Source organism: Nelumbo nucifera, chromosome 1, assembly GCF_055504915.1.
Source record: "Nelumbo nucifera cultivar China Antique chromosome 1, China Antique-T2T, whole genome shotgun sequence".
Classification (NCBI taxonomy): Eukaryota; Viridiplantae; Streptophyta; class Magnoliopsida; order Proteales; family Nelumbonaceae; genus Nelumbo; species Nelumbo nucifera.
The window spans coordinates 190,478,160-190,491,084 of record NC_142649.1 but is presented as its reverse complement, the minus strand read 5'-3'; the positions used below and the strand labels follow the sequence as shown (position 1 = coordinate 190,491,084).

Sequence of the window (12,925 nt, the reverse complement as noted above, 5' to 3'; positions counted from 1 at the left end):
CAACGGTCCGCTCCGGTCGGGTCGAGGTTCCATATTTTAAAATGGGTGCATGCTTGCTCTTTGCCATGCATGCAGTTGTTATGTACTTCTGTCGTTGTAAATTAACTCGTCGTCATCATGCAACCACTGTCGAGAAGTTCCCAATGGACGACGTATATCATAGCTCAAAGTCAAAGTCAAAACTATAGGAACCGTTGAGAGAGAGAGAAACAGAGAGGGAGAGAGAGAGGGGGGTCCAACCAAAATACCAAAATCCAAATGGCTTGAAACAGTACTCCATCAACAGTCAACCACTTATTCCAAAAAAGGGTTCCATTTCCGTTTTCGTTTTCGTTTTACATGAAGTTCATTCCGTTATTTAATTCCTTCAACAATCAAGCAAAGTGCTCTGTTTTGTTTTACATGAAGTCCTCTAGCTAGCTGGCCATTTAATTTGTTGATGGTCTTTCCCATTTCAATGCTTTCTCGTAGAACTAAATAAAATTGAAAAATGAGCTGATGACCTTGTTTAAAATTTAATTTAATCGTTCTTTCTTGCTTAATTTTCTTCTGTTTTTCCCTCCCTTGCTTTCACCGGCAACTCCTAGCTCCCGCCCAGAGACTTGGCTTTCTGTTTGATTTTCTCTTGCCGCCGATCCTCCTAACAACAATTCCTGGTCCCCCGGCCCGGAAGGTCGGGACGATGAGAAGAGAAGAAGGTCGGCTATATTATATCTCTTCGTTTGTTTTCTTGTCGAAGCCAATTGGAGAAGGTGTCAAGGGTCTTCATGTCCGACCTGTAGTGTTTCTGAGTAAACTCGAGCAGCGACGACCATGTGAAATCTGGGTACATCCTTGGATGCTCCGAGTCTACCAGTCCTCTCGGCGGGCACACAACCTTGTCCACCTGTGGACACAGAAAGAAAGCAAGAGATTTCCTTGGTGTTTTGCTGTTCACGACTGCTCTGTGCAAGCAACTCTTATATTGTCCATTGGAAAGAGCCTGAAACGAAACAACAACAACCACCACCCGGCAACGCCATTAATTCAAAATCGCTCCTTGAGCACAGAGAAATATGAATCTATATCTAGGAAACTATCTGATATGATAATTACCATGAACGTATCTCCGATGTTGACGACGAAAGCTTCAGAATTGGGACTGATAGAGCGCCATTGGCCGTCGACGAACACTTGAAGGCCGCCGACCTGGTCCTGATGAAGGATGGTTAAAGAGGTTGGGTCACAGTGAGGCCCCGTTCCAAGTGTGAGAAGGGGTTTCTGGCACGGTGGGTAGTAGTTAAGTCTCATGATAGAATCATTTCCTTCAAAGAAATCCCTGTAATGGGTTGGGCCTACTCCGAGGCTCATCCCGAGGAGCTCCATGATCCTAACTGAGAGAGTGCTCATTGCTTCACAGTACTCTTGGTACGCCCTCCTATAACATAGACATACGATACGACAGCACAAGAAAACATTTAAAAAAAACAGTAAAAGTTAAGTTTTAAGAAATGAAGTAAAACAAGAGATTTTGAATCAAACAGATGATATTGGCTTCGTACCCGAAATCCCTGAAACCTTCACCCAGGACGTTCAGGAAATATTCTTCCACGGTAGTGTTTGATTGTACGTCAGCCATGTAGCTAAAGGAGAGGGTCTCTTTCCAGGGGAGTTTGGAAGAGAACCTGCCAGTGAAGCTACTAGCGTATCCACAGCTCTCACCGGGCTTCCTCTGAGCCCTCTGCTTCTGGTGGAGCGGCATACCAAAGAACAAATCCATATAGCGATGAGCGTCGGCGATGAGTCGTGCTTCCACTCCATGATTTACAACCACAAAGAATCCATGCTTCTTACAGGCCTCTCCGACCAGCCTCGACGCTTCCAAGGCTGCAACTGGATCCCCGGAAAGGACCTTGCCTAAGTTGATGAGCGGAACCCGGAGTTCTGGAGCCTCGGCACTGGGCTTCTCATCGTCCGGCCACACAAATTGTGTGGGTATGTTGGGTTGGTATTGAAGCACCGAGGCATCGAAAACCAGAGATTGTTGCTCGTCTTTTTTATCCTCTCGACCATCGAGAGATACGATTGCAGTGCAATCAACTGTCATTGCGTTTGGTGTGTTTCTATTATGAGATTTGAAACAGAACTCTGAAAACAATCTGGTAGAAGATTGATGATCTCACAGAGATAATAAGAGAGAAATAGAGACACACACGTAGACAGACAGAGAGAAAGAGCGAGTCTTTTGATTGGAAAGGAAGAAGAAGGGAAGAAGTAAGCGAGTCTTACTCTCCCTGGCTTCTCTCTGCTATTTGCCTATTGATTCTCTATGTATTCCATTCTACCACATATATATAATGCAAGTTAATCTATATGCTTATAATAAGGCCGAGTTTAAAGTATTCTCATTACTTCTTAATAATTTAAGGGCAATCAAAAGCCTTTTTTTTCTCCTCAATTTAATTTGTAGATAATATACAATAATCCTTGGACTGTTGGAGATGAAACTCTTTTAACTGCATCATCCCCTGAGCAACTTTGTTAGAGTTACAGCAGAGATGGGAGTGGGGTAATGGAATGTGTTTATGCTGCAGCAAATCCGGACTCAAATTTGTAACAGGAACAAACCTACCAGAACAAACAGCATGTGTCCCAGTGAAAAAGGATTCATGGAGTGGTAGGGGTTTAATCACCTTAATCTGTTTGGTAAAGATCAGATAGCTTACAGTATTTGCACCAAAGCCAAGAATTATGCTACTGCAATTGTGTTGTTCTACTTGGCCCTGAGTAGAATTAATGGACCGGACTTGCTTCATAACCTTGTTTAAATCACTGGGCAACGTGGGTTTGAAATTCAAATCCAGGTCCATATATAATAGCTCTCTCCTAAGCATGACATAGAATTGTTGAATATCAAGTGAGTGAAAGTTCAGTAGTAATTCTTCAGTTATTGTTCGGGTCATGGGCGCAATTGGGCCAGAACCGGCCAAGTTGGCGTATTGCCAACCCAAGTTGAAGTGGAAGGCCCACAGACTTTAACCAAAGTTTAAAGTTTTCCTCCCAGAAGGAGCCAAAATGGTGGAAATGATGGAGTTGAATAGGAACACACACAGACACATCCTCCTTGTGTAACAAAAGTATCTCTCTAGGTGGAATTTGGACTTTGGACGGTAATTGACAAAAGTTGTTACTTCCCTTTCTTGTTTGGTGAATCTCTCTCTTGCCAAAAGCTTCTCTTCCTTTTTTCTATTTCTATAAATGTTTTGCCCAAGGAAAAAGTGAATGATTTAACAAGGTCTAGGCCTCTAGTCTAGGCCATTTTCTTGGCACACTTAGTAGAAGTCTATAACATTGAGAATGGGGGCAACGTGGGCAGGGCATCTGAGATAGGCAGCTTTTGGGCCTTAATGGACTTAAGACTGAATCCAAAAACATATGTTTTGGAAAAAAATCAATCACTTGATATGAACTAGAATTTGGGCCTTTGCCCATGATGGGCTAAACCGATTTGTGCTTGGCTTTGTAGGCCCCTGCTGGGGTTGGATCTCTTTTCAAATGGTCCATGTACAGCTGCTCTGCTCTACTAGAACATGGCCTCTTATACGGTTAACAACTAACCATTAATAAATAATGCTTAGGCTCTGTTATTTGCAGTGTAAATCTGAACAAAATTTTGCATCAGGTTCAGTTTTGCATCCATTTGCTTGTAATGATGATTTGCACTCCTACCTGGTGCAAAATTTGTACGTTTTACTCATTTGCATTCACAAGCAGTGCATATTTTGCATCTTAAAAATAGATGCAAAATTTGCATCACCTTTCTCTTACCTCAATTCTCTCTCATATAAAGTGAGTGGACACCATAGCATCTTGTTTCCTACCTCACCCTCAAACAATTAACCCTCCTACCTCCATTCTCTTCCCTATAAATTGGGCACCAAGGTTCAAAGTATCACAACATATTAATGTGTATTATATGATATATATCAATTTTCAAGCTCAAAGATACATGCAATACTTTAGATTTAAGTGGTTTTAAAAGGTTTATATAGTAAATTATAATCTTACCATACCAATCTGCAAAATGTCAGAGGTAAAGAGTTAGAAACACTGATAGATCGATTAGATTACATGCTTGATACTCAAATTTTGAGTATCGATACTTTGAACCTTGGTGGGAACACTAGCTACATCCTTTTATTTTTTATTTTACTTCTTATAAACAAATAAGATAAAGTCAAATCTAAAGCAAAAGTAAACCAAAATGTACACTCGGCGTATTTACACTCCCATGCATTTACACCAATGCAATGAAATTTACACTACAAACAAACTGAGTTGTTAGGCTCCATTTGGGGAGAGTGCAAATACAAATATGTAGGGGCCATGAAAATGACAGCATTTGTTTCACTCTTCCCAAACGGAGGCTTAATGTCAGAAAAATAGGATGCAAAAGGTGATAGAATTAATAATACCAAGAATAGAGGTCATTATCTTCAAATCTCTTAATAAATAATAGTGAACTTCCATAGGCCCTAACGAACACAATTTTGTCCAAGTCAAGGCATCTTTACTTTGCCTACCAAAACAAGATATATATACTTACTACAACCATGCACTTGTTTTTTACTAGGAATGATGAATTAAATATATACTTAGTAACTGAATTTAAAAGATGGTTGAATAATTTTTAAGATATTTTTAGGTAATTCTAAGTACATCTAGGGGGCGTTATTTTCTGAGATTTCGAGAGGGGGGAAAGTTGGTCAATGGGATTTTGGTTCCCATTGACCAAGAACCCCATGTTCTTTTTTCAGATTTATGTGGGGGGACCAGGAAAAGTTTATTTTCCTACATATCATTTACCCGGGTAAGTGATACCCATCCCCTTTCCCACCTAGAGGGAAAATTGTCAACATTTGAATAGGACAAAAATGCCCCTTTTAATAATGGAATGTTATGGCTAAGTGGTCATTGCATTATTTACCTGCGAAATAAAAGAGCATGGGAAAATGCACTTACCCAGGTAAATATTTCCTAGCAAAAACTTACCCAAGTAGTTGTATTTACTCAAGTAAATAACTTACCGAAAAATGAACGAAACCTTAGGGTTTATCAAATGATGGCTTTTATCACGATGGAATGAACGTTTGAGAATTAGATATTTTATTGTAATTCTGCACTTGTTTTCTTCTAAAGACTGTTTTAGGATTTTTATGGTCTTAATGGAGATTCTCAAAAACATTTTTTGTAGGATCAAGCCATTTGCCTTTGAGTTATTGATGTAATAAAACTCAAAATTTCTATACACCTTGCTTATGAGTTCCAACTAACAAGATGATTTGTGCAATCCTGAGTTATGGTTTCTCCATTGCATTTTATCTCTTTCTGTTCACACACTATAATTTGTAAGTGGTTTAACTTTTGTTCTTAAGGCTGTGTTTGGTTGCAATGCAAATAGATTTACACTGATGCAAAACTATGGCAGTGCAAACGATTTGAGTGTAAATTCTGACCTATTTTTGTTTCAAATTTTAGCTTATTTTGTTTGATTGCAGTATAAAAAAAGACACAAAGCAAAATAAAGTAAAACCCAAAACAACATTAAACGAGAATTTGTATTTTTTTTCATTTACACTCCTATGCATTTGTACTAGTGCAAATAAAATTGCAGAGCAACCAAACACAGCCTAAGAAACTTGTTCTTTAGCCAAATTAAATATGACAAATGTAATTGATAAATTGTTAAGTTGAAGCAATTTGCTTCCCTTTAAAAACTAAGTTGAAGTAAACTTCATCTTTTCAAGAAGGATGATTTTTCTCTAAATGATGAATGATATTTAATTTGTATTGGGGGTTTCAATGTCAAATCCCTTCCGGAAATTCGAATTCACTCCGGATAGAGCACTCTCCACATCAACCCCACAGTATATTGCAGCTGCACATTGGGAACATCTCCTATACTTTTATGTTATCATTCATGGGGTTCAGGTGGAGAGTATATCCAAATTCCCCTTCCGGTATCATGAACTATTAAATGAAGATAATTCTTCATTCTGTGCTAAGCCATTAACATTAATCAAGTAAGATATAATACTACTAAATGAAGATAGCTAGCTGCTCCTATTTTCTGCTCTGCAACTCTGTAAGAGATTCAACTTATAGACACACACACAACTTAGTGAATATATATATATATATATATATATATATATATATATATATATATATATATATATATATACTGTAACATGTCTATGCAATTATATAAGATTAGTTGTACTTTTATGCATGGTACGAAGAATTTCAATGTATAGACAAAGATGTTTCAAGAGCTACATTCTATGGTTCTAATATTTGAGGCCATTTTTTGGGAAAAAAAAAAGAAAAGGAAAATGAAGGAAAAGAAAAAGCTTATGCAACTTGCTCCACACAGCCACCATTGCTTTAGTTTGAGGTCAGTACCAGGAGTCCTGCTTCACAGCTTCAATCCATCAAAAGTTCATAACAGGACTAATGTTCCTTCAATGAGAGTTTATGAGAAAAAGTACCTACAGACAAAAAAGAGCCAAAGGAGATCAAAAGAAAATATGCTTTGCAGCTTTATTGCATTGGTGGTGTAAGAAAGTTTTACACCCAGGAGCACAAGGACTACGATACAAATTTGCATTTAGGTTTGCATCAATTCGGTGGGACCCCTTAAACCATGGGTGATTATATTATCAATCATACCACACCATGACGCCGGTTTGTAGTATTAGGTTTTCGCCATCCCCTCTGCTCCAGACCAGACATGTGTGATCTTCGATTCGGTGTTAGTTGATCATCATCATCTTCTTTCTTTCTTTTTCGTTTACATTCTAAAGTCCAAGGGATCCTTAGCAAGGAAAACTCACAGAGACAAAAATCCCAATGCCACTAGTGATCAAGATGAGATCGATCAACTTGACAACTGTACAATTGGTAAACAATTGCATTGACGGGTCCCAACAAGGCAACAAATATTTGGATCCGACAACTGTCAAAGAAGCACAGCCTCAAGGAATTATTCACTTCTTTAACGTAGCTTGGATTTGCCAATCCCTTAATATAGCTATGATATTCTGTGTTTAGTGATGCAGCATTGTTTTCCCCCCTTCCGTTTTAATAGATCATAGTCCAAATTCTGCAGTTTTAATATTTTATTTTGAACCACCCAAACAAAGGAATTCTTATGCCGACAAACCATATATAGATGGTGGGCCCAAAGTTGAGCGATATGGACCGGCACAGGTGGGCCCGGTGACCTTCAAAAGTTTTGGGCCTTTTGGCTGTATCTGTCCATGGATTCGGTTGGCCATCTACAGAATTTTACAGGCCGGTTGAAATCCGAAGATGAAAATATGAGCTTGTCGTTTTGTTTGGAGGCAATTTATTTTGAGTCTTTTGCATTCCATGAACTAGAAAAAGCATTTAGGTCCTGTTTGGTTTATAGGAATAAGGGTCTGAAATCAGAATCAGAATGGTCAATTTCAATTCCAACTGTCTGGTTGGGTAGAATTGGAATCCAATTCTCATTTCTGTTGGAATAATATTCCTCTATTTGAGGGAATGGCTTTTGGGAATGAAATCCCATTCCTACTGATTCTAATTTCTATTTTCATTCTTGTCTGAATCATACAGACTATTCCGATTCTAATTCTAAAAGATTCTGATTTTAATTCCAACAGCAAACCAAACGGACCCTTGGATTCTAATTTTATGTGGGTTGAATATATTACTGAAAATTTAGTGATCATCAGGCGTTGGACCTTGTCCATATCTGATATCTGAGGAGGTAAATTCATTTATGGCAGCCCTGCCCCATATTTTCTTGCCCGTCTTGCCCCAAGTTGGGATCTGATTCGATGAGTGATGCCCATCAACCCACCCATCTCACTTATGGTTTTGAGTTTTTTACTATTTCTACTTGAGGTAAGGAGGAATTCTGGGCTGGATTAGCTTTGGGCCTAGACCAATCCTTTTTCTGCCCATGTACTAAGGAGGAAGTATGAGATGGAGATGATTGTGAATGGGACCCTTGATTATATTGGGGCTATCATGGGAGAAGTATTTTGATAGTGCTAATTATATAAGAGAGAGAGAGATGTGTATACATAAAAGTAGTCAACAATCTAACAAATGATGGCTCTGGGTCTTGTCTGATAGAGAAATGAAATGGACTTCTTTCTTTTAGATCTCCATTAATGATCACTCAAACTCAAAGTAGAGCATGAGAAAGAAATTGTGGTCCTAATTAACCTGCAATGGGAAAAGGAATTAGGCTCTTGGATATGACTCGACCGAACCCCACCTCATGATCACATAGTGCGTGTGCCTTGGTGTGGTCAGTGGTGTTAACCTGGTCTAGTTCCCCACTTTCCACAGCTTGGTCCAGTTTCCTCAGATGGATTCAATTCCTTAAAAACTTCTTTTTCTTTATCTTTAATTTGGAGCTTATTAACTGCAAATCGATCAGTTTGACAGTGGTAAGTCTGATTATCTTGCGTGCCCAAAGTTGGGACCCCTGAAAGATAAGACAACCCCAACCATTCATGTGCCAATGGTCTGTTGTTATTTGTTAGTTTGAGTACTGGCCATGCCAGGCCAACTTTCTCTACAACAATCCAAACAACTAACATTTCATTCTTTATTTGTTTGCAGTAGTACAAATCTGAATTACATACAACTTTGCACTCAATTCAGATTTACGTTCGTTTGTGATTATGATCTGCACTTTTTATCTCACTCACATCCTCATCTTCTTGACATTGATGCAAAATTTGCACCACCTTCCACCTATCTTAATGGATAATATAAAATGGTTACCATATCATTTTACTTCTCATATCACACTTATGGAATGAACATTTAAAAACCTTCTTCCTATATTCGCACTCTCATATAAATTGTAGACCACATCATCTATTTTCCATTTTACTCCCAAGGCAAAATAGATCAAAATTTACACTCAGCCCATTTGCACAATTGCACTCCCATATATACATATAGATTCACACCAGTATATACAAAAGTAAACAAAGCGTTTAAGTTGTTTGATTATATAAGAGACAAGAAATAAATCGGTTGTTGTGTCAAGAAAGGTTTTCCGTTGAAAAAGGTTTTCCGTTGGTTGTGTCAAGAAAGAAAACTAGGTGCTACGTACCACATAATAGTCCAAAAGGCAAAAGTTATATATATGTATATACATTGTTTGGTAATAGCTACTTTAGTTTGATGTTTGAAGCATGTCGCTTGATAGGTCCAATTTGTCAACTGGCTAGTCCATAACCTCGTTGAGCTCGGCTGGACCTACACCGGACAACTTGGTTCCGTCACCACTCAAGAGCCGACCCATCCTAGCAGGCCTAAATTTTGTTCAGCTAGGCCATTATGTTGGAGTTGAACTCATCATCATCCTCAGTTTGCATATATCTTCCAGGTGAACTCCTACCAGCTTATAAACCTAGATGTATTGCCCAGGCGGCTATAAGCCCTTTAAAGCACCAGAAAACAAAACCCTAGAGGCCCTAGACCCGAATGGGCTGGAGACAAAATCATGCATAGGGGGTTTATCTCTAATGAACATGCCAAGGTTTCATGCACATGGGGTCTATATATGAGATTCACACAACTTATGCGTACGAAACTTTGGTATGCTCACTCATGATAGGTTGCCCAGCCTACTGTGTATGATTTTGTCTCCAGCCAATCTGAACGGTTTGACTATAATGTCTCAATTCAATGTATACACCAAAATGCATGTTTGGATTTGTTGATTTGTGCTTTAAAGAGTTAGTAACATGATGATGATCTCAAGATGTATATAAAAGTATAATTTTAGAATGTTATTTGTCGCCATTATAGGATAGTAGCAATTGTGTATATTTGATAGATACAAACTGAGAAAGAATTTTAGGCCCCGGTCACTCTTCAGTAAGTTATTTATCTAGGTAAATGCACTTACCCAGCTATCTAGGTAAATGCACTTACCAAGAAAGGCTTATCAAGGTAAGTGCATTTTATCCATGTTCTTTTATTTCCCAAGTAAAGAAGGCAATGACCATTTTAGCCATAAAAATTCATTATTAAAAGGGGCATTTTTGTCGCACTCAAGTATTACCAACTTTCCTCCCAGGTGGGAAAGTTATTTATCCACCTAGGGTGGGATGAGTATTATTTACTTAGGTAAGTGATACACAGGAAAATAAACTTTTTCTAGACCCCACATAAATCTGAAAAAAGAACATAAAATTCTTGGTCAATGAGATCTAACTCTCCCTCCTTTTAAAATGGAGAAAAAGGATGCCCCTTGCTATACATAAATTGCTCCTCTTCACTTATTCATATAATGGAGAGGTACTTGCATAGTCATGCGCGAATCCAACTAAAATGATGATTGTCATAATATTTGGTGATTATTAGAAGATTTAGATATGGTTGTTGACTGATTGGGTCGACTATACCCGATAAACTCTTAACCATTTGGTAATTAAAACAATAGAAATGAAAAAAAAAAAGATTATTATTTACTTATACTACATCTAAGGTTTACCTAATAACTTTTCCCCCCCTTGACCACGGAATCAATGAGTTAGTAAAGGAAACAAGGTAATTAGGACAAATATGTATTTTACTAAATTGTCCTTGACAATGAAATACTAATTTTGTCTACAAAATGCACATATTAAAATTGATAAAATCATTCTCATTTATAAACATTAAATACAATTTTATTATCTCAATTTTTTATTTTATTTTATATGAACCTATTTAACCTTTTACTCCCACTTCAATGTTATAGTTAATTTAAAAGAAAAAATGTCCCTTTAGGAATCATAAATGAGGGTATTTTTTTCCATATAAGCAGATTTTGTCATTAAAACTGATAAGGAGAAATATAATAATTAACTGATAACATATTAGCACATTTTGATAAAAGAGTTGTGGAGCAAAAATATTCTTCATGGAATCCCATTCCCATACAAACTCTATTTGTTTGCAGTGCAAACCAAAACTGGACACAGATTTTTTACCCGATTCACATTTGCATCCATTTGTTTGTGAATTGTGATTATGATTTACACTTTTAATTTTTATCCCATACTCATAATTGGTAATGCAAATTTTGCATTCGAAATACAATTTTTATCCCACTTCAGAATGGGTATCACATCATTCTTATACTTCCACTTCACTCTTCCCAAATGAACAACCTTATTTCTCCACTACTAAATCTTTTGAATACAGTTTATCATTTAAGTTCAGTTTGGAAGGAGTACAAATACAAATATAAATATGTAGAGTGTGAAATCTTGTATTTTATATTATTTTCTATGTATTTGTAACACTCCTACTAAATTGAACCTTAGAGAATTCATCTGTTTGGAAAGATTTTCCGCTGGTTGTCTCAAAAAATCTAGGTGCTACCATATATATAATAGTCCAAAAGCTACTTCTTTTTGGCAATATAGCTAGATTGTTTCAAGCATGCATGTGGCTCAGTTGGTCCAATTTGTCAATTGTCTAGTCCATAATCTCGTTGAGCTCAGCTGGACCTACATTAATTGGACACCTTGGTTTCGCCACCACTCAAGAGCTGGCCAACCTAGGCGTAAATTTTGTTCAGGTAGGCCATTATTTTGGAGTTTAGTTCATCATTATCAGTTGTTTAGATTTATTCTATGTACGGGTGTTAATTAATGCATCAATTTTGGGTTGGACCCGTTCAAATCAAAATTACTTTAGACGGATTGGAGAGATCTATAGGATATATTGAATTAGATTAGTCTAGACTTAATGATCCAAAATATTTATTAGATTGGATTGGAGTTGGTTCATCTGTAATGATTAATAAATTTATATTGGATTGAGTCGAATTGAACCAATATCTGTCTATTGATAGAAGATAAAAATACAGGTATCAATAGATTAAGTTTGAATTAGAATCAACTTAAATCAAAACCAATTTGAACAGACTAATTGGACAGTCCAAACATTAAATTGGACTGGTCCATAATATCCATCGGACTGGATTGGATATCTGATCCAATTTATAATAGATTCATATTGAACTGGATCGAATTGGACTAAATCCGGTCCAATTAACACGTCTACTTGCTGAACTCCACCAACTTATTTGCCTCCATTATTGAGGTGGATAACTATGCAAAGGGTAAACGAGAGATCACAACGTAGAACTAGATGTCTGGTAACCAATGATGTGACCATGAATCGTGACCATTAGGCCTTTAAACGCATAGGAAAAGAAAAAGAAAGAAAACAGAAACAAAAAAAAAAAACGGGAGCAATTTAACAGGATTCATGTGGCCGACCCTGTATAGTTGGAGTAAGGCTTGGGATGATGACGATGACGATGACCCTCGTTACACATCAATGTATAGACCCAAACACTTGGCTGATTTGTTAAAGTGAGAAGGCAGATGATTTGATGCAACATCAATATCAACAATAAATGAGAAAGAAAAAATAAAAAGCTTTGAATTGTCTAAAAATATATTCTTATATGGATGTTATTTGCCTCCACGCAATAAATTAAATTCTTCCATAGAAATTTTGGACCAAACGTATTGTAGCAATTAATTTTAACTCTAAGAGAGACAAATTGAGAAAAAAATTGGGAAATGTTCCGGATCTACCTCTGACGAGATTTTTCAAAAATCACTAATTTCTCATAAATCAGAGAAATTGCTTGTTTGGTACCATCGTTGCCATGTCAGCCAATTTCTCATAAATTGGATATAAGTTTATTTGGTAGTGATTGTCTTTGTGTTTATGGAAACTATCTCCTCTATGATATCCATGTCAAATGTCACATAAGGTTTTAAAAACCAATCTGGAATAGGAACCGCTCCTGGCCACCAGTTTTCGGGATAGTTCGTTCCAACTAAAAAATTAAAAAATATTA

General features: G+C 37.2%; 1 protein-coding gene across 1 annotated transcript; it reads right to left on the bottom strand.

Moving 5' to 3' along the window:
• Positions 1 to 245: 245 nt before the first annotated feature.
• Positions 246 to 2,303, bottom strand: LOC104596232 (gibberellin 20 oxidase 1-D-like). Its single transcript, XM_010257307.3, has 3 exons — positions 1,542 to 2,303; positions 1,096 to 1,417; positions 246 to 982 (listed from the first exon to the last, which is right to left on the bottom strand). Exons 1-3 carry the CDS (start codon positions 2,084 to 2,086, stop codon positions 704 to 706), a joined length of 1,146 nt encoding a protein of 381 aa, XP_010255609.1. The 5' UTR covers positions 2,087 to 2,303; the 3' UTR covers positions 246 to 703.
• Between the last annotated feature and the right edge of the window lie 10,622 nt (positions 2,304 to 12,925).